Below are 25870 nucleotides of genomic sequence, written 5' to 3'. Positions count from 1 at the left end.
CAACAGGTGAAGCACTTTGCCGGGTAGATCTGCAGGGGCCGCCTGGTCTGACGTTTTAAAAAATGGCCTCTTGGTTCTGCAGTCTACATGCCTTCCAGCGGGCTGCACCACCAACCTCGCTTCTCCAGCAGACTTTTAAGACGGCCTCGTGGATTGTGGAATGGTAAATCCTTTGGGGGAAGCCACCACCGCCCGAAAAGAACGACGAGCATTTTCTCCCTTCTACATGGCGCATTCTGAGGAAGGGGCAGGATCGGGGGGAAAGCACAATTCTTCTTACTGTCCACCTTTCCCCTTTTGAGAGCAGCAACTGAGGGTGGAATCACAAGGCCAGATCAACAAGGGTAGAGCGCCAACCAGCACACTGCAACCCTTTGTGCCTGCCCCGTCCGCTTCAATTCTGTGTGTGCTGCTATCCTCACAAAACAACAGCATGTGGGTTATCCTCCTGCAGCAGCAAGCAATAATGAGGCCGTATCGGAAGTTTCAAGGTGCAGCAAACTGATGGGGTTTGAGGCGGGTTAAGCCACCATTCATTGATCAAGATAGCAAGGAAGAGCACCCTGAATCTAAACAGCTGTTAATTAGAGGTCCTTCAGACAGAGGTGTTTGGCATTAGACCCTAAGAGAAGGCACAGGAAAACACACGGCATATGCAGCAGGACTCACCAACCTGTCCCTGGTAGAAAGCCTACATTATTAGCTGCAACAAGTCAACGCTCACCCAGCCCGAGACCACAGCAAAACACGGCGGAAGCAAGGTGGAAGGTTGGAGGGGATCTTCCCCAGCCCTTTAGGGTTATGCATGCATAAAGGATGGCAAAATAGTCTGCTTTCCTTTTAACAGTCTAAACAAACCAAAAAGAGTTTGTTATTTACACAAAAGCTTCATTAACGCATGAGAATATTTTTTTTTTAAAAAAAAACTTGTAAGGAATGCTCGCAAGGGATGCTTTCAAGCACACAATCCTGACATAAGATACAAATTTTAAATGTGGTTCTAAAATAAGGAGTACATAATTCAGCTTATTTATAGGAGGGAGACAGTTTGCTGAAGATTGGGCTCTGTATGCCGGAAAGAGGCGGGATAAAGGTGGAGGGGTTGTGGTTTTTAAATTTTTTTTGGGGGGGGGGAGAACTGGGGTTTCTCTCCCCATCCTACTGAAATTAACACAAACATCCTTGAAATGCTAAAACTAGCAATAAACCACAGGTTCTGCTTTAAAGTGCGAAGAGACAGAAAGGGGGGCATAGGGGATTGCTCCCTTGTGTCCTCCCAGGGGTACCGTGGAAACTCCAGTTAAAACTGCCCTGTTACTAAGTAGATTCCTCCGTCTCCCCCACCCCACAATTGCACACGCACACGCACACACACACTCACTCACTCTACAGGACAGTTTACCAGGCACTGCTGATGTACAGCCACCATTCTTCTCAATGGTGCCTGCACAGGAAATATTGATTGGTTATCCCTAGTGGTTTCACTTCTTGCCTCTTCCCTGCACAACGCCCCCCCCCCCCGCAACGATGCAAGGAAAGAAGCCGAGGTCACACAGTAGCAAAGCCGGGGGGCACTGCATGCCCAAGATGCACCCCGGCTAGGAAAAGACCACAGGTTTAAGGGTTGATATGAGCATACCGTGGCTCCAGGTGTGGGAAAAGGACAAGGGGACGTGCGCGGAGACAGGATGCACCAAACAGCAGAGCCAGGGCAGAGAGACACACACACACACCGCATGGAGAGAGGCAGGGAGGGGACGGGGGCAGAAGCAGCTCGTTGACAGCCTACAGTGACGGTCCAGGCTCCAGGCACGGCGATAGTGATCCGTGGCCATTTTCAGGGATGCTGGAAAGGCAGCTAATTCTAGTGGTTTAAGGCTGCGCCTGAAGGTTTCAAGAACCTGCCGTCAGATTTATCCTACCATCCCATGGCACGGTCACTCCTCAAGCTACCTTTATAATGGCAGCAAACCGCAGAAATTAGTGAACCGAACCCGCAAGGAGTGACTGGACCAGCCACTCCAGGAGACCGCAGTGTGGGGCTTTCTTCTGTTAGCCTGCCTCCTCTGACTCTGGGTTTGGAGAGGGGGAGGTGAAATTCACTTGCATTTCCCTCCACTTCATTCCTGCATCAGCTTTTATCCTTTAAAATGTTTCCACCAGCAACCTTTGTTTTTTAAAAAAGCCACTGTTCTATAGCCGCACCACTGGCTCCCAACCCCATACGGCCCACATACACTCGCGCACGAAGATTAACAACAGTGTTTCTGTCAACATAGTGTTCTAGAGGAATTAAATCCCAAGTCAGACAGCAAATCATCGTTTGTGTTTGCAAAAGACACACACACACGCACACATGCCCTTGCCTCACACTCTCCCTTCAATTAAGTGCAAACACCAATATTTTGCGTGAGGCGGAAAGTGTGGGTGTGTTTGTAGTGTGAGAGATATGTTAATGATTTGTCAAATAAAGACAGCAGAACCAGCCAGACCAAACCTGGACTGCCCTCAAACCCCCCCCCCCCACCCTGCCAGGGAGCCTCTGCCACACACAAATTCTCTGCTCAAGTAAAAAGGAGCCATTGTCCCAAACTACTACTTTGCCAGATTAAAAACAACCCCACCAGCGGATGGTGGCGATGTTTTCATTTCTTCTAATGTTCCTCGCCATTTGTTTGTTTTCAAGGTTAGTTCCTTCCCCCTTTACGATTGGCCGACACTTAAAAGTCAGGAGAAATTTACATTCCACCTTTGCCAAAACATAAAAAGCCTCTCTTTTCAGATGTGTTGGTCCAGACCTTCTGAGCAGCTATGCTGGGACGGTGAGAGTTGGTCTAAGGTCAAACGGTGGTCTCCCCAAAATAGGCGAGGAGGTGCCCAGCGGGGCAGAACAGGCCATTGGTTGCAGATCATGGAATGTGTTTGGGGGGTAGGGGCTCCACATCTCGCCAGGCTGTAGCAGGTCTTCTCTGTCTGTGTACAGGAGAAATTCCCAAGCACTCGTCCAAAGCCACCCCCCCCCCCAGCTGATCGCGGCAGTGTTCGCGTGAGTTCTACGGGTTTGCTCCGGTCGGAACTGATCAGATCCAGCATTCAAAGAGAGGTCCAGACTCCTCCTGCTCAAAGGAATGTCCGACGTCATCCTTGACGCAGCAGGCCCTTCCGTGCCAGGCACTGAGGCAGAACCAAGGCGTCGCATGTGTCCAATACTCCAGCTCGCCCCTGAAGTTTGCCCAGCTGAAGTTTGCAACCAAGTGGCAGGGGAGGGGGAGGGGGGAGGGCGACAGATGACGGAGTTGAGTTTCCAGTCTCTGTTCCGCGTGGGAGAACCGGAGGAGACCTCGATGTCCTCTTGTGCCCAGGGTTCACAGTGTGTGCTGCTCAGCCTGAAGCTGTGGGGCGAGAAGGGGCTGGAGGGGAGACTGCGGCGAGGGGGGAGGAGGAGTCTGTGGAGGGGACGGCTGGGCCATCACAGGTGCGGAGGACAGGAAAGGCGTGCTGGCAGGAATGGCGGAGGGAGAGCTGGGCATGGCCCCAGGAGGCTCAATGATGGGCCGATTGTAGAAAAAGAAAGGGCATTGATGGATGAAGAGTTCTATGATTGTCTGATAAATACGAGTAGCAGTGAGAGCATCCATGGTGCTGAAGTCGGGCCTCATCAAGGTGGGCCAGAAGCAGATGGAGAGGTTTTCGCTCGTCATCAGGTTGGTTTTGTTGTTGTGGCTTACTCTGGAAAGACACGGGAGACACCAACACACAAGGTTAGCAAGGCCTGCTCAAAACCACAGGGGAGCTGTGGGCTACGGGGCAAAGCGGAAGGTACACTCTACGCTTCCTGAAGCAGGGACAGAAGGGTCTAGGCGGCAGCTGCGCACACCAGGGACTAAGTTATGGGGCAGGCTAACTCTCGACCCAGCCTGCTGTTGTAGGACAACTGCCTTCCCGGCTGCATGTGTGGCTCCTGGTATCTCAGTTATGCTCTTATATTACCGCACATATGTAGGAAGGTAAGAAAACACAGCAGCAAGGATTGTGGTGCTGGTAGTGACCAGGAACAGGGGGGAGAGTTATTGGAGCAATGCAGGGGCAGGGGGAGAGATGAGACAGCATTGGTTGAAGGTGACAGGTAGATTTGCTGCAGCTGGCAAACTAAGAGGGTCCTAAACATTAATTACTTTTTACTCATGCCAGTCAGAAAGGTTTTAAAAAATGGCAATGAGATTATTTTGCCTCCTTTCTTTTAAGAGTAGAGCAGGGCTGACTACAAAATCACTCCAGAACTGAAACACACTCAGATTAAAACAGGACTCCAAAGATACACTCAAAACTATACAAGAAGAGCGGAAAACCTCAAAATCCTTTAGTCATCTTGTTTTCCCCGAACTAGCGAGCTGTCAAGAGCGCTGCCAAGAATGCACCTTCAAGTGTTATAGGGCCACGACGATCTGTATCAGTGGCTGTGAGAACCGAACCAAAGGGCTGGTGGTGATTTGGGCTCATTAACTGGGACTCTTAAGAGCGCAGCCTTGTGAATATGACCTCTGAAAAGCAGCAAATGCCCCCTGGCCATGGCTAATGAAACTGGGGAGACAGCAGGCCTAATACAAGCTCTGCCAGAGCACGGCTGCCAATTTCTGGAGGAGCAGGATTTACCAAACTTAATGAGACCCCTGATAAATGGAGGCTTGCTTAATTGGGAGAAACGTCAGGGAACAGATTCACTTCAGGCAGGCTCCACTGCCCCATTGTGGCTGTGAAATGACCCAACGTTAGCTTTACACAGCTTCAGAGCTTGTTAAGAAACCAACAGCTAAAACTAAGGTGAGATCCGCCCCCCCTCCCCCTTGCATCTCAGAGGGACAGAAAAAACATGCGTTGAACATACTTGCTCAAGTGAGAGATAACGTATTTGAAGACCTCATAGTTCTCCTTGGGAAATTTCTTCAGCACCTCTTTAAGTGCATGCAACTTCTGCTCTCTGTCATTGATCTCTGTTTAAAGGGGAAACAGACCAGAATTCACAATTTTACAAGGTGCAAACAGGCATTCATGATCTCCAACTACCCAAGTGCAAACTCAAAAAGCCTGCAACTGATGTTTAAGGAGTAAATGCAGGAACACAAATCCCACAAGCCCAACCACCACCAACGACACTCAACAGTCCATCAAACCCAAAGAGCACAGAAGGATTCATGGTAGAGGATCACAGCTGATTTGCAGGTCATTAAAATAATTTCTTTTTATTTTACCATGACAGGTACCAGACCACATTCAATTATGCCAAGTTGCATTTCTTCTGCAACAGTCTCCATTTTCAATTGTTATCTTCATATTAAGTTTGAACCAAGTTATTCATATTTGGGGCTGATATTTGGGGCTGGGGAGTTAAAATACAATGAAACTGAGGTTCCTTTTCCTTGCCTCAATTTATAACCAGCTTTATTAAACCACAAAGGCTAGAACCTTACATTTTTTTTAAAAAAAGAAAGAAGTTAAAGATGAGATAATCAGGGTATTAACCAAGGCCACAGGGCTATTACTCATTCCTATTCTAAAGAGAGACTCTTTTAACATTAAACAGTTTGACAGGTCAATCTTTTTAAATATGTTTTCCTTCAAGATCCAAATACTGGTAAGAAAATCTCTGCTTCCTGTTTGGTTTCCAATATGGAATCATAACTATGTCAATTTCCTACACAGGTAGCAAACTTTCCTACAAAGGCCTTGGTTCTCTTATGGTATGCAAGCATCACAGGGGTAAATCTAACAGCTGGGCAATTTACTTGAAAAGAGAAGATTATTACTTTTATACATGTCATAATGCCACAATAAGAAAGGGGCAAACAACATCTCTCAGAAATCCTCTGGAAATTACTTCTAAAGCAAAGGGCCCCAAACCTCACACTACTTCGACAGACTAAAGCGAACTCAGTACAAAGTCTTCCCCAAACTCTGAACGCGTCTGAAATGGACAGAAGAAACATTTCAGACTCAAGGCAGTGTCTTAGATTTGCACCAAGCTGAGTCCTGCAGAAGTTGCTTTTCAAAGTATTTCTGTGACTCAAATGTGACTCTTTGGTCTTGTGGGGTTTTTCTGCCCCATCTTTTAAAAAATAATAATCAGAAGAGTAGGTCTGTGTAAAACCTGATTTCACAAGAGAAATCTCTGGAGTGGGAAGCCATGAGGAATTGCCCAGCTTTTGCTTGTGTTAAATTCAAATGAGGGAAACCTCTCTAGAATGCACTTACGTATTACTGGTTTACCAATCTGGTGCTGTGGCTTGCTTTGATCAATTGCTGAATTTTGCACACTTTCTGCTCATTTTGTATCATGTGGGTTTTAACTGTATTTGTTAAACTGCTTGTTTATTCCTGCATTTTTTAATTACTGTATTTGATGGTTCTACTGTGAAAACCACTCTGGGTTGGACACTTAATAGCTGAGCCAATTTGCTTCAAAGTGTGTTGTTAATTAACCGAGCATGTTCTGAAACAGAACCAAATAGGGTAGAAATATCTGTTTTTGTCACGCGGAATCATCCAGTCAGAAGGCATCCATGCCATGGAAACTTATTCATATTTTTATAGCGAAATACAGCCATAGGCCACTATTTACACCAATGAACACATCCGGCAGAGACCTGTGACACACCTGTAACCTCAGTCCATACAATGGTGTTACTGGGGAGAAGTTTCGCATTTCTCACTAGGTGTAAAAGGCTCTGTTTTAAGCGAACAAGTATCTCAATTTCTCCTCCACAAGTGCTACCACATGGGACTCTGTGCAACCAATTAATAGTTACTGCCCTTTAAACTACCATATTTTTTGCTCTATAAGACTCACTTTTTCCTTCCTAAAAAGTAAGGGGAAATGTGTGTGCGTCTTATGGAGCGAATACAAGCTGCGCAGCTATCCCAGAAGCCAGAACAGCAAGAGGGATTGCTGCTTTCACTGCACAGCGATCCCTCTTGCTGTTCTGGCTTCTGAGATTCAGAATATTTTTTTTCTTGTTTTCCTCCTCCAAAAACTAGGTGCGTCTTGTGGTCTGGTGCGTCTTATAGAGCGAAAAATGCGGTAATTGCATCCAAAGGCCTGAAGTAAAATGTCACCCAGCAGTCATTCAGACCCACTACTCTCTTTTAACAGCTATGCTCTCTCCTTTGGGACAGCCCCATGAAGTATCAGAAGCCATCTTGCTTTAACCTTCCCCTCCCACCCCACCTCACTTTCCAAAAATATTTTGACCATGGCATCTCCTCTGCTGTAGACTGTGCAACAGGACTGTGCCAGGGCAGCTCAGCATTGCTGACCTTAACAATATTAGCAAAGGCTTATATACGGGCTAAAAGGTTTAAATAACGTACACCCTGCTATTCCCAAGCATGTTCAAAGCAGGCTACCAAATGCCCCAGCAAGCTCATTTTATCATGTTATCAAAATGTGTCAAACGGACTTGAAAAGGCATTCTTCAGGCAGGCTATTTTGGGGGTGGGGTTAATTTTTGAAATATCCCATTCATCGCAAAGGGGCACACACAGGAGAATTTATTAAGTGGATTAGCTCCTCATTTCAGAGTTGTTGCCTTTCTGCTCTGAAGCCCTTCATGCAGTGTCTAAGATACAGCAACCACACCTCAGGTTTTAAATCAGTGCAAACCAGGGATGTGAACCCTGTGTCCCTCCAGATGTTGTTGCACTCTGACTCCCACTGTCCCTGACCACTGGCCATGCTGGCCACAGGGTCTGATGGGAGTCGGAGTCCCAACACATCTGGAGGGCCACCCCTTGTGTAAACGGATACGTGACAAAAACCAAGCGCCAACCATTTCTTCTTAAGACTGGTAAAAAAAAGGGAGGAAATCAAGAAGGTGCTGCTTCAGGCATTCACACACACAATGGAACTCTTTCCCATGCTATTTTATTTTCTCGCTCTAGATGTCGCCATGGCAAGGCTCACATCCATTCACTAAATCCCCTTAGGGAGAAAGCATTATTTTAAAAGGAAATGTTTTAAATAGCCCTGTCAGAAATAGTGAACTACAGTTCTTGGGGAGAAAAAAATATTTGGTCAAGTTTAAAGCTGATCCACTATCCCCCTCCCTGCATAATTTGTGCATGCAACTCAGAAAGAACCACAGCATTACACCTGATTTTGAAATAGGAACATGAAAGAGAAATTAGCACACTCACTGATGGCATCAGAGTGCAGCAGTCAAGAGCGGTCCTCCAAGGATTTTGTACTCACTGCACTGGGAGGTACAGGACTCAAAGGAAATTCTGCAACTCCATCAGCCTACTTTCTTAAAATGTAGACCCAGAGTCTTTCTCTCCCCCCCCCCAATCACCTGTGATTCCCCCCTCCCTATTAAGGTGGCAGCCTACTAAGTATTGCCAATATTTTATCAACAAGAGCACTCCATGATACACCGCCGTCTAAAGAATGGAAGACTGGTGAGCAAAAAGGATGGATTAATAGGACAGCAAGAGTCTTCAGAACCTAACATACTTGCCATAAGCACCCATGATGTTGGCAACATCACAGAAGTGAAATAAGATGGAGAAATATGGAATTAAAAGCTGCGCACATGAGTCAGCAGTTATGAACATGGGTTCCCAAACAGAAGGAATGCCAAATCTGACGCTAAGTGAGAAATGTGGAGGAAGATTAAAAGGCTCTCTAATCCGGGAAAAACAATGCTTTTCATCACCAACTGTTGCATACTCACTGTGGGCCTCCACCAGTTCATTCTGCATGTTGTAAGGTACCAAAGGGTCAGGCAGTTCTGAGAAAAAGCTCTTCATGGCTCCAGCTACGGCATTCACAGTGAAGTCCTTCTCTGCAAGGTCCAGATTGTGATCTACAAGGTGCAAATTTAATGGTTACACCTTGCGAAGTGCTGCCACGGAGGCGCACACATTTCTAAGATTTGTTACAAGTATCAGATCAATTAATTAATTAGTGAAAGAGGATGGTCCTAGGTATTTACCAAGGGAATTATGTCAACTACTGTAGTACAGCAGAGGTACATTTGTCTGTGTTCGTAGGGTGCTGGTTAGGACTTGGGACTAGTGAGACATCTAGAACTTCTAGCAACTGCATACTGAGTGCACACAAACTCAATGATAGTCAATGAGGGCACACCACTTAACACTTTAGATTTGTAACTAGCACTTATATGACTAGGAGAATCAACACAGAGACTTGCATTTCTTCCACTGTTGTGCAGAGATCCAGAAACACACATGTGGATAGTTCTAAGATGCTTTGCTCCATCCCACATAAGAGAAAATGGACGAGACTTACCTTGATCAAACTGCCGCTGTAAACTTTCCATCTCAGACTTGTTTCCACTCACCCGATAGATACCTTCAGTACCCAACCCTGGTAAAAGAGAAAGAAATTGCGCTGGATCAAAAAAGCGAACCTAAAGGCAACATTCAACAGAGAAGAAATGTGTTGAGGAATAGAATTTTTTTGCCTCAAGAAAATAAAATTGTGCAAATGCACCCCAGGCACGTCAGGCTTCCCCCTTGCTGAAGAGTCCTGGATATGTCTAGTGCCTGGTTAGAGACCACATGTACACCACCTTGGGTTCCATAATGGAAAAGAGGGTGGGGGATATAAACATAAGGAACAAGTCAGATGGGGTACACAACACAGCTGACTTTTATTTTCTCTCAGTACAGTAATTTGTTAAAAGGAATGTACAGCTAGAGTTCCAGAAGTAATAGAATTCTACACACAATGCAAGGTAGAAGAAAAAAGAGCTAGAATTGTGATATGGAAGTATCTCCCTTTCTACTCCTCCCTCCACACACCTAAGCAGCTCTAACATCTTATAAAGTGATGTTATGACAACCACTTGCAAGAAAAACAAGACAAATACAATGAACAGAACTCTGTGCAAGAAAATCTAAACTTCTCCCATCTATTAGGGCCTCCTGAACTCAAAGGAATTGGGAAAAGGCCCTGTGGCCCTCAGCCCAATTTTAAAAGCCTCTGCAAATGAAAAGTTCAGACTTCTGGCAAGAACCATCTGATCCTCCTGGGTAGGAAGAGGGGTGGGGGGTGACCTCACCAATTTCCTGCCCCTGCCCCTTGTACCGCTGGCATGCAGCGCCTGACAATTACCCCCACAGGGAAAAAGGAGTTGCCCATTTGTTCTAAGGTACAGTGAATTCAAGTGGTTAAGAATCCAAGCTTGCCTTTGGGGAAGCCTCTCTCTCTCTCTCTCTCTCTCTCTCTCTCTCTCTCTCTCAACTCCAGATGTGTCCATCTCACAGGGCTGTTGAGGATCACATCAATATAAAAATCATTAAGAATTTTAAACCCTTTAACTATATAAATGCTGCCAAGTCTTGCTATTACAATGCAGGCTGCAGGTTGTCGCGTCATTTTTAAGGCATAAGTTACACGCCTTAATAGATATTCTTTTAAATAAGTTGTTTGCTATTTTAAATGCTGCTCGCAGCATCTCTGAACTGCAAAATAAAGCAAACTAGCATTACATCTACAAAGTAAATATAAAAAGGCCAAGGGCACAAGAGGAGAAAGGTGGTCCGTCTCGCTAGAAGGATGGCCTTCTTCAGTGAAAACCGTAAGATGGGGGGGAGAGCATGAATGTCTCAATTTAGTAATTGTTTTAATTGTCAGATTCTGAGAAGCTCGTATTTGGTGAGATAAAAGCAAAAGGCCAGGCTGAGACCCAGCCCAGGGATAGATTGATGGTAGGTGCATCTGGAGTGAAGAGGATTTATTCAGAGCACAGGTCATCAATCGCATGGCTTAAAAGCTCTTAATTGCTACAGAGGCTGTCTGTATAGGGACCTCATTTCATAGAAAGCAATTCACCTCATCAGGGAGGGAAACTGGGTTAATGGGCCAGCCCAGAGGGCTGTATAATTCCAAGCCTGGAACAAAAGAGCCACTGTGCCCATGGATGGGGAGAGGGAAAGGAGCAGCTGCCACTGCTGCCATTTGTCTTCCCACTGCCTGGAATCCAAACAAACTTGTCAATGGACAATGCAGGATAGATTAAACACGCAAAGTACCTGTTCTGCCTGCTCATAAGCAGCCCTGACAGGCAAGGTGAGGTGGGTGCCTCAGCAGTGACATCTGAGTAGAACCATAGAATTCTGGAGTCGGAAGGGACCCCGAGGGTCATCTAGACCAACCCACTGAAATGCAGGAATTCTGCACCCACAGCTGTCCTCAGTGGGCTTGAACCACCAACACCCAGATGCACTGACCCACTGCACCACAGGAGGGTGCCATTAAGGACAGCTGAGTGGGAGATTCTGCAAAGGCAAAGTGAACTTCTAGTGGGTTGCGCCATTCAGAAATTTCCTGGCTCAGGAATGACTATCTTTGGGGCCAGTTTCACTACACCAAAATGCAACAGCGTTTCTCAAATCATTTCCCCCCCCCCTTCCCACTTAAGCTCCTAGACTTGAGCGTAGCCACACTGCACAGCAAAGGCGCCATCAACAGGAACTCCTAGGCTCCTCCACGTTCGGTTGTGCGTCCCAAGACACATCACATATTGCTGCATTACTTGCAGCCGCTTTGTGGTTCCTTGTCATTAGGACGTCTCAGAGCGCACCATTAACGCCTCTCTGCGACAAAAGGGAGCTAGTTAAGCGGCAGCCCACGCTGGTTGCTGGTTCCATTTTCCTACGTGGCGCCCGCCCCGCAGAAAATCAAAAGGCAAGTGTGTAAACTAGGAGGAGAAGAAAAGAGCCAGAAAGAGACATGAAGGGCTGCTTGAACACCCTAACGCAGTCATTAAGCCTCTGCAAGCTCTGCGCTCTAGTTAGCAAGCTTGACCCCAAATGCTCCCTGATGCGCCACACCGAACAAAGCTAGCCTCGTTTCTGTGGAGGGGACATGGGTGCTGCGGAATTACACGGTACATGCCTGACTGATGCGCTACACAAAGCGATCAAAACGAGACACAAGAGCAATTTTTGTCCGTAAGAGTCAGGCTATGCGAAGGTGTACATAGCAAACAAAACACACCTTGGGGCAGAAAGGTCTGCAAGATGGCTTTACAATAAACACCCAATTAATGCTGTGTCCGTCTGCCCCCCCCCCCTTCCTGGAATGTTAAGAGAGATTCTCACGGAGACACAGTCGCTCTGTTTCTTCTCTCCACGATCAGTTACACACAAGCAGCAACAGCAAGACATCAATCACCCCTGAGTTGAGAGGAGAGGCATAAGCCAGAGACGGCTTACAAACCATACAGCAAACCGAGATCAACGCAAGACGATTGTAGAAGGCGCTCAACACACAGAAAGAAGCAGTGTTTAATAACAGGCTCAGTATTTCCTGCAATCCACTTCCATGTTTACGTTACAAAATCCTGTTTTACACCCACCCTGGTCACACGCAAAAAGTATGCAGGATTCATACACTAACATGTGAGCCAATATAATAGGCTTGTGTATGTGCCAAAACAAAGAAAGGAAGAACGAGCAGTGACTTTGCAGAACACAAGAAACAAAGAATGCTTGGCTGCCAGGTGGATTTGAGAACATCAAACCACACCAAGCCCAACTCAAAAGTAGGTCTAGCACATGCAAGCAGTTGAAATGGCAACTGCAGCCCTTGTTCCACTCTCTAGGGACCAAAATGACACATTTCGCAGGCAATCTGTGACCCAGTTTCTCAATCTTTTCACTTTTACTTAGAAGCAGGGAAATCTGAAGGGGACCCAGTGGGGCAACAGCACCTGGGGAAAGGGTGAAATTTTGATAAGGGAAATGGCGTGGGGTTGTTAATCTTCTCCTTCCCCTAACATCACTGCTCATTTCCACTTTGGAGCCCCATCATGCAGCTGCTTTTAAGAATGTGCCCTTTGGCTCTCACGCGTCTTTCTGCTAGTAGCGCTGCATTATTTTGAAAGCAGTGCAAGTAAGCTAGGCTGCATGAAATGGAAGATGCTCAGAACTGCTATTTACCAAACAAGAGAGGTAAGGATATTCAGTTAACTGCTAAATGCAGGGAAAAAATAGATGCTAATATTGGGTTGCATCCAGATTTAGTCCCCTTGATGTCAATGGGCCTGATTCTAAGCATGACTAAGACCAGCCTTCATTTTTCATCAACTGCCTACCCCCGTCTGGGTGGAGTCAAATTATATATATTGCACAGACATACAAGTACAAATTTGTCTGACTAGGGCTAACATGTCTGCCTTATCCACTGATTCAGAGGTAAACTTTCTTCGCTAATGGCTTGTGACCTCTGATCATTCATTGTCAGTAGCCTACTGAACCAATGTTCCTATCAATTTGAGATTCAATATTCCAGTTGCAGCCAGAAGCACTTACCTTCCCACCAGGATTTTTAGAAACTCAACTGAAAATAAACATCTCCCCCACAGGATAGCAAAACAGTTTTGCAATTTTTGTTCAGCTATGAATAAACATAAATGTGGGGAAGATCAAATTTGTTATATGCAGAACAGGAAGAGGGTAAGAAGACTTGGAATGGTCGGAAAACTCATTCCTATGTTAAAATGACACTAGGTTCATAGCTGAGAGGAAATGGACCAGGCTGGATAAGGAGTAGATGACTAGATCTTCACTTTTGTATTTTCAGTATTTTAGAACTCAACTGGCAGCAGAAAACAAAGTCTCCAGGCCCACAAAAATCCCAGGAACACATTGCTACCTGTCACAGTTGCACTTCCAGATATAACAAATATAAATACTGAAGGCACTTCAGACTAACCAGAAGGTGTGAGGGCTGAGCGCTTGCCCAAACTCCCTCAAGGGAGACAGAATTTCAGAGGCTGAGAAAAGTATCTGTGCTTTGGGGATTTCTCTACTAGCTTGGGAAAACCTAGATACATACTGTCACCACGGATCTCTTTTTTCAAGGAGATGAGTCTTCTTAAACTATTTAACCACAACAGCAACCGATTTCTCCAAATACGAACTCCATGCTGTGTCTGTAGACTCTATAGTCATTTCCTTGCAACTATAGAAACACCTGGCATAATAAATTATAGCTAATCTCTTGAAGATTCCCCAATGTTTCCTATGCAAACCCACACAACTTATTCATCAGGGATCTCCAAGGTAAAGCTGAAATGGAATAGTCAACAGTCTTCTGTTGTGGAAGGGGCACATAAAGTGTGTTTCTTGGAACTGTGGGCTCTTTCTTTCCACTATTCTTGATCGAATGGTGAATGATACCCCAAAATCCATATTACCCAGTCTTGCTCAAGTTCTATTCCAACAAATCCAACTGCCAAGACATATAGCATGTAAGATCATGTTAGAGTAGGGGTGGGGGATGTCCGGCCAGGCCTTTCTATCTGGCCCTCAGGATTCTCCCCAGACCACACCTTCACCAGGTGCGTTCTATGCCCTCATTGAGTGCTTCTTTCTGTCCGGAGCTTGTCCTTCAACTGCAATGACTCTTTGTAGAATGAATGAAGTATGAAAAAAGAAAGAAGCCTTGCCTGTTTACAAACGTCACCAAATGAAATCATATTTTGAAGGGATTCACCACCCATGTGACTGCACTGTCATATATTTAAGAAATAACCCTCAGGCAGAGATGAAATCAGAAGGATCAGTGCATTCTTATACCCCATGTGTAATTTTATAGTTGTACGCATCACACTTACTTCTGATTTTTTCTTTTTCTTTTGACTTTGTCATCAAAAGCTCCTTATGTTGAATTCATATTACTTTATTTGTCTTTCTTTTTGGGCCTATGTTTCTTGTTTAATAAAATTTCATTAAAACAAATAAATAAATAAATAAATGAAGGCTGCTCTATGTTAACCTTCCCTAACCTGGTACCCTCTGGATCTTTTGGAATATGTCTCTCCTTATCCCTAATTTTTGCCCATGCTGGTTGGGGTTGATGGGAACTGTAGTCTCAAACATCTGGAGGTCACTAAGCTGCTCTAGGTCTCCTATCCCTCCTCCAATTCAAGCAGATTATACCCCACTCCCACCATAAAGTGTGCTTTATAAAGATGGAGGGACCATGCAGACCACTTCCCCTACAGCACAAGCTACTGAAATTAGAATGGAAGCACTCAAGTGCCCCAGGGCAGGCGCATAAGCTCTTGGACCCATCTAGGGGGATCTTTAAGACTTCATTACATTTTAAAAAATAAATTTCATAACAGCAAAGAGCAACCAAGATTACGGCGCTTTGGATATACTGAATGCAGACTCTTGAAGATTAAGATGGAAGATGGCCGGATCCCCATGGATGTGCTCTATAGAGAGGTGGCTTCAGGAACTAGGCCTGTTGGCAGACCAACTCTATGTTATGAAGTCTGCAAACACAACATGAAGGCTGGCAACACTAACTCTGCCAGATGGGTATCCCATGCAGTCGATCACAGTGCCTGGAGACAGTCAGGTTGCGTATCCACAACAGTGACCAGAGGAGGAAGGACGGCTGGGAGGAGCACAAAGAGAAGAAATGCCATGGTGTAACTGTATCAGCAAAACCAGACACCTTCATCTGCCCCACCTGCAATAAAACACGTATCTCCTATATCAGTCTCTACAGCCGCAGCAGGCGCTGTAACTCTCCAACGATTTGACTTATCCGCTAAAGGTGCACTCTTTCATTGCCTCCAGAGTTAGGTGGATGGCAAAACAACAACCTGTTTAAATTGAAGATCCAAGGTTCTGTGGTATAACCAACAGTTGCAACTTTATCTCAAATGACAACCACAGAATAAGCTCTCCCAGCCTTCAGTGTTTCTGATGCTCTGAACTTCAAACCATTTATCTTCTGCCACAGCATAGCCAAGGGTTGTCTATGCTTCACACATTCTCAGATTAGATTCAATACTGAGAAAAGGTGTCAGACAAAGAGACAATTGCCCTACACCTTGCATCCTTCACTGGGTAACTGGCAATAGAAATCTCTGTAACAAGGAAGTGTATCTTGCTGGCTGTAAGCCACTAGCTTTCACCACCACCAGACACGTTATCTATGTGGTCTGTTGTGACAGTCTTGATAGGCGCAGGCCCAAGGACCAGATGCTGCAGCTCTTCTAATTTATGGAGTCATAATGTACACAGCTAGGGAAGCGGGTGGCGCTGTGGGTTAAACCACAGAGCCTAGGGCTTGCCGATCAGAAGGTCAGCGGTTCGAATCCCCGCGATGGGGTGAGTTCCCGTTGTTCGGTCCCTGCTCCCGCCAACCTAGCAGTTTGAAAGCACGCCAGTGCAAGTAGATAAATAGGTACCGCTCCGGCGGGAAGGTAAATGGCATTTCTGTGTGCTGCTCTGGTTCGCCAGAAGCGGCTTAGTCATGCTGGCCACATGACCCGGAAGCTGTACGCCGGCTCCCTCGGCCAATAAAGCGAGATGAGCGCCGCAACCCCAGAGTCGGTCACGACTGGACCTAAGGGTCAGGGGTCCCTTTACCTTTACCTTAATGTACACAGCCAGCTGCATCATAACATTCTTAGGTTTGGGAGGAAAGTAAGGTGGAAATCTTACGCCACACCTGGAGCATCACTTGAAGTAATTATTTCGTAGATTCTTTTGTGCCTCTTTTGATAGCAAAATGGAATGCGAAGCATGTGGAAATTGTGATTTAAGTTTGGAAATGGCATGTTAATATGCAGGAGGACAAAGAGGACTGGCACACTGGCCATTGACTGGTCATATATGGATCCCATAAAGTCAATCATGCCATTGTTTAGGTGGCAGCTCAACTATTTCATTGCAACATGGTGTCCAAGGGCACAAGTGAAGGAAGCTTGCCCCGCAGCCCTGAAGCAGCTGAGGGAAAGTCAATGAGCATGGAAAGCTTCTTCTATTGGCCATTTGCTGTAACTATAGGCTTCTCCAAAAGGGGACACAATTTTCTTTATATTTTGTTTATTAGTTTTGTATACCACCCTTGATCAATAAGCTCCAGAGTGGTTTACATCAATAAAAATATAAAACAAATATAATAGAATACAAACCAATTATAATAAGAATGATTCAGTAACTCCAACAAAGAAAAAACAGCAGCATTAAACTGTTCACCTGTATGCTGACTTTGGTGTTTCAGGATAAATGACAAAGATAAGGGTTGTTCAGTGAAGCATCCACCTCTATAGAAACCTTACCTAGCATTGTTCAAAAGTTGAATTTTATTGTTCCATTGTAATGGTTAATTTTTTTTAATAATAATAAAAAAGCATCAATGAGTAAATCACCTGTTGATGATTAAGGTATCTTTTTTGTTGTTCTAATAAAGTTAATTAGTTTCTAAGAATAACAAAGTAGGAAGGGCTCCCAGAATAAGCCTGTGTACCCAGCAGCCAATATAAACAATAATCACTCATCCCCACACATCTTCTTAAGCAATCCCGACAAGTGTTTATTGGAGTCACAGCCAATAAATGGCAGAGGGAACTTGCTGAGCATTTTATGTAACACGCAGGCCATTTTTTGGCCCCCAGGGCCCTCAAAGCAACCTACAATAAAGGAATAGAAACCAAGTCAAAGCCAAGTCAAAACCCAATCACCTCCCAACTCCCTCCTCCATTATATTGAAACAGGGAGCTCTCCTGGTATATGGAATTTCTGATAGCATGGGGGGGGGAACACCCTTGGAAAACACTTTCCTTGGCTCTCAGTAACTCACCAAATCTCTTGTCTTCACTCTTCATCTCTTTCCCAATGGACCAACTGTCTGTCTGCAATACGCCACACTTGTTATCCTTCCTTACTCCAAACAGAGCTCCAAATGAAGTGATATATTTTGAACCAAAACCAACCAAAACAGTGAACCCGTTGTCTTATTTGTATAATTTCAGTCACAGATTTGGGGATTCCCATAATGGAGGGTGGGGGTGGTTCAAAAACCAAAGTTTTTGGTTTTTCAGCAAGGCTTTAAAAATATATATATACTGTATGTAAAAGCATACATATCCCTCATTAAAAAGATCCATGTCACGGCATCTGTTTCTGCAAAAATGCATTCCAAGTAAATTACAACAGCATGCAGATATTTTGATGGGGCTTCATGAAGCTGCCAGCTCCTTTTCAACTTTCTGTTGACAAAGACTCCTCCTGATAGTTCTGCTGATGTGTATGAATCAGCCATCAGAACTATGGTTTCTCTTGTCTCAATGTATCAAAGTACTTGGATAAAGCAAGACAAATGTCACTGGCTGGCAAAACGCATAATTGCAAACACATAAAAAAGTAACTTCAGGAACGGTAAGAGCCACTGGGGGACGTCGTCAACTTAGTAATTCCCTATTCCCAGCCAGCTAACAAGCAGGAAAGGCTTTCCAAGCCAAACCCCATTTTGAATTTACATTTTGATGATGCTCTGATGATTCCACAAATGCTTTCCCCCCTGCAATACTCAGCATCTAGATGCGTAACTATTATGTACAGCACAAGCCCCTCACCATCACCATCCAGGATTCAAAGCAATTAACTAGGAGCCAATAACACTAGCAATTATATTGTCTTATATGTATATTCCGCTTTTTGAGTCAAGATCGACTCCCAAAGGAGCTCATTATGTTTATATCCCACAATTCTTTGATAGGGCACAAGTCAATGTATATGGCTCTTCCCCGTAATCGCTCAATTTACTTCTCACAGCCACTTCGTTAGGCCGAGAGATATTCTGGCTCAAGGGCACCCAATGAGTTTAGTGGGCAACCAGGGATATGGAAGTAGGTTTCTGCAGTCCAGCATTCCACAAGCCCTGTCACACTAACTCTCAAGAGCTTTACAAGGAAAATCCACACAAAGCTTTTATCTACCATTCATTCACATTCTCTCTCATACACTTCATATATATAGGTTTTGACCTATAAAGCCTTAAATGGCTCAGGGCCGCGATACCTCAAGGACTGCCTTTTTCCATATGAACCTACCTGAACCCTGAGATCATCTTCTGAGACCCTCCTTCGCGTGCCTCCTCCGTGAGAGGTCCAGAGGGTGGCAACACAAGAACGGGGCCTTCTCTGCAGTGGCTCCCTGTCTGTGGAATGCTCTCCCCAGAGAAGTTCGCCTGGCGCCTTCATTATACACCTTTATGTGCCTGGCAAAAACATTCCTTTTTAACCAGGTCTTTGGGTGATCTGATTTACATCATATGCCCTTTTAAAATGTGGTTTTTTTGAGGGGGGGCTATTGGGTTGTTGTTTTTATTTTTATTAGATATTTTGTGGTTTTATATTTTGATTTTATTCTGTGAACCACACTGAGACCCCCGAATATAGGGCAGTATATAAATTCATTGAAGAAGAAGAAGAAGAAGAGGAAGAGGAAAAGGATGTCTGTCTCTTGGGGCTGTGTATGGAAGTCTTCTAGCCCCTGGCAGTTCCAGGATCATCTTCCAAAGGAGATGCAGGTGGACTCAGTGGCTGGTGGAAAGCAAAGATGGCAACTCACAGACATAGCCCAACAGTTTATTGCTATCTTGTTTATAAACAGCTAGTCCTACTGTTCAAATAGGTAGTTAAACTCTTTCTTTCTTTCTTTCTCTCTCTCTCTCTCTCTCTCTCTCTCTCTCTCTCTCTACTTCAACCACTGAGCACTGAGCTCTCCTGTAAAAGAGCTAATTGATCCTTTACCTGGAAATATTCCTGCTAATTTTCTTCTCAAGAAATGGGATACAAACAAACATGAACAGTCCTAAAGGACCCTTTCCCCTCTCTGTCTCTGGCTAACATTAAAACCCAAGGGAAGAGATGCAGAAGGAAAAACACACACAAGATTATGCATTATTTACACATTCTGCTCATTGAACTTCAGGTCAACTAACAAATTTATGTTTCAGATGAGACATCCTAGCCAATAGGTGTAAATTTAAATGTGTTCTAATCAGATCAAGTAATACTTGTACACTAAAGAAAATGCAGGTTGTAGATATTAGAAATGTGAAAGTTGAAAAATGTATAAATCACATTTGAATGGACCAGCTGCAAGACTGATATTGCACCAAGTTCGAGACATACTTGCTATTCAATCTTACCCAAATGTAGACAGTGCAGAAAACTACAAGCTACACATAAATTTGGAATTATTCAATTTCAACACTGTTTTAAATTAAAATCAACTACAGATGAGGCCACCAGTGACAATGGCCATTTTGGTGCCATTATCCGCAACATATTCATCATACTCTTATTAAACATGGTTAGGTAGAACATTTAATTGCTGGATGGTGATCACCCCTCAGCTGTGGTCAGAATCAGGAATGATGAAGCCAAGTTAATTATTACTGTGGCTTGCACACCTCGGAAATTTGGAACATTATGCTCACATTTTACATTGCCAGTTTTTAATGAAATAACTATGGGGTACTGGTGTTTAACTTAACCATGTTTTCATCTAACACTGTTCGACAACATCTACCATTGTTGAAGTAAATCCTTTGAAATGCAATGTCCAAAAAAAATTTAAAGAGCAACCCTGAGGGATCAATCCAAGCAAATGTCTGCTTAATTGCTAAAGGCAACCAACACAGTATTTGGCTACATAACATATTTGGCTAAAATAGATTCTGGATTTTTACTGTTTCGTTTTTTGGTAAACTGCTTTCAGCTTTGTTTTTGTTTTTTTAACAACCAAGCAGTGTAAAAATTTTATGAATCAAACAAATGAACATGCTGACCTGGCATATTTCGGCTTCCTATATTTCCTAAATCATCAAGCTATCAGTTGTCAAATTGCTTCAGACAGTGATCCAAGACCACGACAATCCCAAGTACCCATGAAGGTCCAAGGCATCTCTATGGAAATAGCATTCCTGTTGCCCCAAACATTCCAGATAATCAATGGATGCTCAAAGCATACATTTGAAGCTCACACCGTATGTCATTTCTATGTGAAATGGCAGTCAGCCCTTTTCACTGAGCCCTCTCCCCAGAGCTTGCATATGCAGAAGGCAGTTTGTGTAGACAGTCTTTCCCATCACCTCTTCCCTGCGATGATGATGATAATAATAATAATAATAATAATAATAATGATAATGATAATAAAAATAAAAATAAAAAAAGACCGGGCTCAGGGCAGCTAACAACCAATAATAAAAACAAGTGGATTAAAATACAATTTAAAAGATTAAGGTACAACATTAAAACATTAGGGTGCAATCTCTTCATAGGAGGAGAAAGGAAAAAGAAAGAGGGGGAGGGAATCAAACTGATTCCAAGCCAAAGGCCAGGTGGAACAGCTCTGTCTTACAGGCCCTGCGGAAAGAAATCAGATCCCACAGGGCCCTGGTCTCATGAGGCAGAGCGTTCCACCAGGCCGGAAGCCAGTGTTGAGAAGGCCCTGGCTCTGGTTGAGGCTAATCTAACTTACTTAGGGCCCGGGACCTCTAGGGTGTTGCTATTTATGGACCTTGAGGCTCTCCGTGGAGCATACCGGGAGAGGCGGTCCCGTAGGTACGAGGGTCCTAGGCCATGAAGGGCTTTAAAGGTCAAAACCAGCACCTTAAATCTGACCCTGTACTCCAGCGGAAGCCAGTGCAGCTGGAAAAGCACTGGGTGAATATGTTCCCATGGCAGGGACCCCGTGAGGAGCCTCGCTGTGGCATTCTGCACCCGCTGGAGTTTCCGGGACAGCATCAAGGGCAGCCCCGCGTAGAGCGAATTACAGTAGTCAAGCCTGTAATGCCTGCCTGATGCAGTTTTGTGCAGGGCTCTTCTGCCAGATTTCAGGCAATTTCCCCACTGCACTGCCGTTCCATGGAGCATAGCCTATGCTGTTCAGGAACCCCCACCCCTTGGGGGGGACATTCGGGGGGGGGGCTTGGGGGGCAAAAACCTGGTTGTGCAAACTTCCTTCTGCCTATACAATGATTGGGTATAAACCATTATCTTGTTTTCTTCAACAGACTCATGTGTGATTAGCTTTGAGTTTATGTTTACTAATTTGTAATTTCACATTGAAAAATAGGAGATACACATATAGATGTACACACACATATGGGGGGGTTGGGCTGAGACTGAAAAAACAGGTTCAGACACTAGTTCTTAGTTACAACATTTAGCAGGTGATGGAGCAGAATCTAAGCCTTCTTGAGCTAAGCCAGGCTTCCTCAACCTCAGCCCTCCAGATGTTTTTTGGCCTACAACTCCCATGATTCCTAGCTAGCAGGACCAGTGGTCGGGGATGATGGGAATTGTAGTCTCAAGACATCTGGAGGGCCGAGGTTGAGGAAGCCTGATCTAAGCCTTTGTTGTCTCAGTGACGGCAGTTATTGACTGGAAGGAGGAGGCTTTCTCACATAAAATTACTCACATAATCAGCAAACAACCAGAATCACGGTTGTTTGGACCACCTTGTCAGTTTCAATATGAAAAGGACCCACTTTCAAGTTCTACATGTTATAAATTAAAACTTAACAAAAAAAAAAGAGCTAGGAGGCTTTATCCAAGAAAGGACTAGACCAAAATAATTTAGGAAAGGAAAAGTACTGGCCCAGAACAGACAAAGCAGGGTCATCTTCAAATCATAGCTCACAAAGGTGTCACCAGGAACTCCCCCCTCCCATGGTTTGCTTTAACTATGGTTTAGCATTACACCAGCTTAGGATAAACATGGCTACAGATAACAAAGACTGCTCTAAGAACCATAGCTTGCAAGCCCAATTCAAACCATTGTTTTGAGGACAATCCTGGTTAGCTTCAATTGTGTTTCTGCCAAAACCAACATAACAATAATCGAATGACAGAAGGGAGACTGTAATTTGCCTGTGAGGGGGAGAAGGGAGATGGCGCATGAGCTTACAGAATTGCAAACCACATTTTTAGTAGTCCCAAGCCATTCATTTTCTTACCCCTAGGCTTGGCACTACAAATAAGACCTATTTTTAGCTGTTTTTAATAGTTTCCCACTCTACAGGTAGAGATTGCCTTGAAATACACCTTACTGTTTTCTTTGTTTAACCCAACCAAAATTGACCATGTTGGGTAATGGCTATTACATTAAGTAGCACTAAATGGAGCCAACAGCAAGCTTAATTCATTTCCAACACACACCAAGGAAACACTAACAGTCTGCAATATTACTTACCATTTCATCCATTTACAAGATGGGGTGGATGAAGATTAATCCTGGCTTAAGAACTAAAACAGATTCTGGCTACATTAAACTAGAGTGAGACTATAGATGCTAAATTGGCCCGGGGAAATCATTTGTCAACAGTACTGGTGGAACATCTGGACTGTATATCAGGGAAGAGGCCATAGATCAATAGTGAAGTACACGCTCTGCTTGCAGAAGATCCCCACATCTCCAATTAAAATGTCTCATACAGGGAAAACCAAAGAGGGCCGCTGCCAGATAACATGCACAATAAGTGCCCAAGTTTCCTATTTTCTGCTTTTAAATCCACTTAAAGCAAGCAATCAACTCGACTAAAACAGAACTTCTACCTATTACAAGGATCAGGTGCAACATCTGTAGGGTTTCATCAAGACTGGTTTTGAGGTGTCATGAAACTTATTACTTAACCTTTGAGCAGAGATAGGTGAGCCTCTTCCACCCACCCATCTCCTTCCCCAAAGTGAAGCACTTTGGGTTGGATCAAAGACAAGCGAAGCTGTTTCACCCAAAGTCCATTTTCCCCAACAGTTTTCCAAGCCCCTAAGAATGGAGACGCCATTCACTGATTTGTGTACAAGAGTACATCTTGGAAAAACTACCTCCAGTAGGGGACTCTTCCATCCTCAAGGATCTCATGCAGTGAGTGGGCTTTATCTCCCTCTACCACCATGGGTGTGTGGGTGGTGCAGGCAGCCTTTTAATACAATCTTATTGCTATCAATGGAGAAAGGCAACCAGAAAGCCTCCTGCTCCAAGGCCTTCAATTATAGTTTGCTATTTGCCCCTGTATTTTGAGCTATTATGGGTCTAACAATGTGGGTGGTCAGAGAAGAATCTGGGAGCTTCTAGTACTTACCTCTCCACTGAAGTGAGCATTACACCAAGTTTCTTTTGGGGCCTGAATCTGAAGGACTTCACCAGCTATCTCTAGCAGCAAGAGAGCCATCAACTACTGACTTCCTTCCTTTCCTAAAGTTCCTGCAGAAATCTCTTAAAGAATCCAGGCTACACATGAGCTTGCAAAGTTATCATGATGTTATAATTCAGCCTCTTCCTTGCCCATCCATTAGGCTAGTGTGATTGCTGGCCAAGGCAAGTGTTACGCAGCAGCCTGGGCACCTCTAGGAATATCCCAGTTTAAAAACAATCTTTCTTGGACAGCTGGAGTTAGTTATTTGAACACGGGCAAAGAAATAGCTCAATTACTCTAACCAGTTACTGCTTGAACAGACTCTTGGAATCAGAGCAATTCACAATAAATTCTGGTCAAATAGGCCCCAGACAGAAATCTCAAAACACACACTCAAATACAGAACTAATTTTCCAGCTGAAAGCCTTACACAGGTATTTAGCCTAACAAGTGGGACATTCAACAAAATGCTTCAGTGTAGAACACTCCTGTTAAGGATTTAAGCCAGTCAGCCATACCTTTTTCCAGTAGAGTTGGTGGCATTCCCTTCTCAGCACCCCCAGATCTTCCATCTCCCCCAACTGTTAGCATTTCATACCCATTTAGCACCCCCAATCCCTTGGGTGTTTTTATGCAAACCTCAGGTTCTGTCCTGTCGAGACCCCTCCCCATCACGTGTGGTTATTGCTACAAGGATCCACTTGAGTTCAATAAGAATATATAGGATTGCTATGACCATGAAACAATCTAATTCAAAATGGGCCTTGATAACCCTTGGACAGTGAGCCAATTGTCTTCACTTGAAAGTCTTCATCTATAGCCTAAATTATGCTGTCCGGTTACTTATCTGCCTACTCGTGCACATTCTTTCAGCTGGTGGCTGTGGAAATGGAAACCATCTGCTCAGTTCCCTCCTTCCATTTCCTATCAACTGTCCAAAACCATGTTTGCAGAAGTCTGATAGTGCTATTTTTGTGACTGGGCTTTTCTGTTTGTCTTTTGAGACCTGCACTTTCATTATGGAAGTCACAGGGCCAATACTTCGCTGGTCTACAGCCGCGTTGCCAAACTTTGTGCCAGTGGAAGAATTTGGAATTTCGAGAAAGTCCTGTGACTGCTAGGCACAAAATGGCTTGGGGGGGGGGGCATGACCAAATGGTTACCACAAATAAAAGCAGAAAAAGAGGCAGGACAAAAGAAGGCTGTGGACATATCCCACCGCCTAAAACAAGCCGTCAATGTGGGAAAAGACACCAACATCAGCCACTACCACCCTTACTCACAGCGATAAAGTTATTTACATCTCTCCTCTGTTCAGAATGGATGGAAGGGTAGGGATTCAATCCTGCCATCCAGTGCAATGTGGGCATGTTTAATGGGGCATGTTCAATGTAGGAGAGACTGAGCCAGTTCAAGTAAGAACTGAGCAAGGGGGGGGGGGACCCTGTATCTGGTGCATTGTGTATTTTGGAGGGGATATTTATTGAGACCTTTTGCAAGTGTCATGGCAGGTACTGGAAGCCACGGAGCATTGGCGGCTACTGTTCTAAAGGTATCCCAGGTCACGAAGAAGACCTCACTAAGTGGAATGGAAAGTTGCTTATCCTCAAATGCATGCTACTGTGGTAATAAATTTTAATATTCCCAGGCATTTTAGTTTTCCAAATATGAATTTTTAAAATGGTTCTTTTTTGGCCGTTTTTCTCCCTTACCATCATTCTTTAATAGGGTTTTATTATTTTATATATTGATAATCATCTTGAGTTTTTTATGCTTTTTAAAAGGCGGGATAGAAATATTTAAAACTAAAAATAAAAGCCAAGTTTTAGACATATCATATAGTGCAACACACTTGTAATACACTGATTAAAGGGGTTTATAGTGTTAAGG

General features: G+C 44.3%; 1 protein-coding gene across 1 annotated transcript in view; it reads right to left on the bottom strand.

Annotated features, from left to right (window-relative positions):
- Nucleotides 1-1127: 1127 nt before the first annotated feature.
- ARHGAP35 (Rho GTPase activating protein 35) overlaps nucleotides 1128-25870 on the bottom strand; it is an 81168-nt gene continuing 56425 nt past the window's right edge. The window contains exons 4-7 of the mRNA XM_081018592.1: nucleotides 9305-9382; nucleotides 8727-8858; nucleotides 4886-4991; nucleotides 1128-3729 (exon numbers count right to left, since the gene is read on the bottom strand). Coding sequence (XP_080874718.1) covers nucleotides 3366-3729; nucleotides 4886-4991; nucleotides 8727-8858; nucleotides 9305-9382 — 680 coding nt within the window. The 3' untranslated portion in view covers nucleotides 1128-3365. The remainder of the gene's footprint in view (nucleotides 3730-4885; nucleotides 4992-8726; nucleotides 8859-9304; nucleotides 9383-25870) is intronic.

Source organism: Podarcis pityusensis (genome assembly GCF_964106645.2).
Source record: "Podarcis pityusensis genome assembly, chromosome: 8".
NCBI lineage: Eukaryota > Metazoa > Chordata > Lepidosauria > Squamata > Lacertidae > Podarcis > Podarcis pityusensis.
The sequence above is the reverse complement of the archived record's forward strand: the minus strand, read 5'-3'. Positions and strand labels throughout refer to the sequence as shown.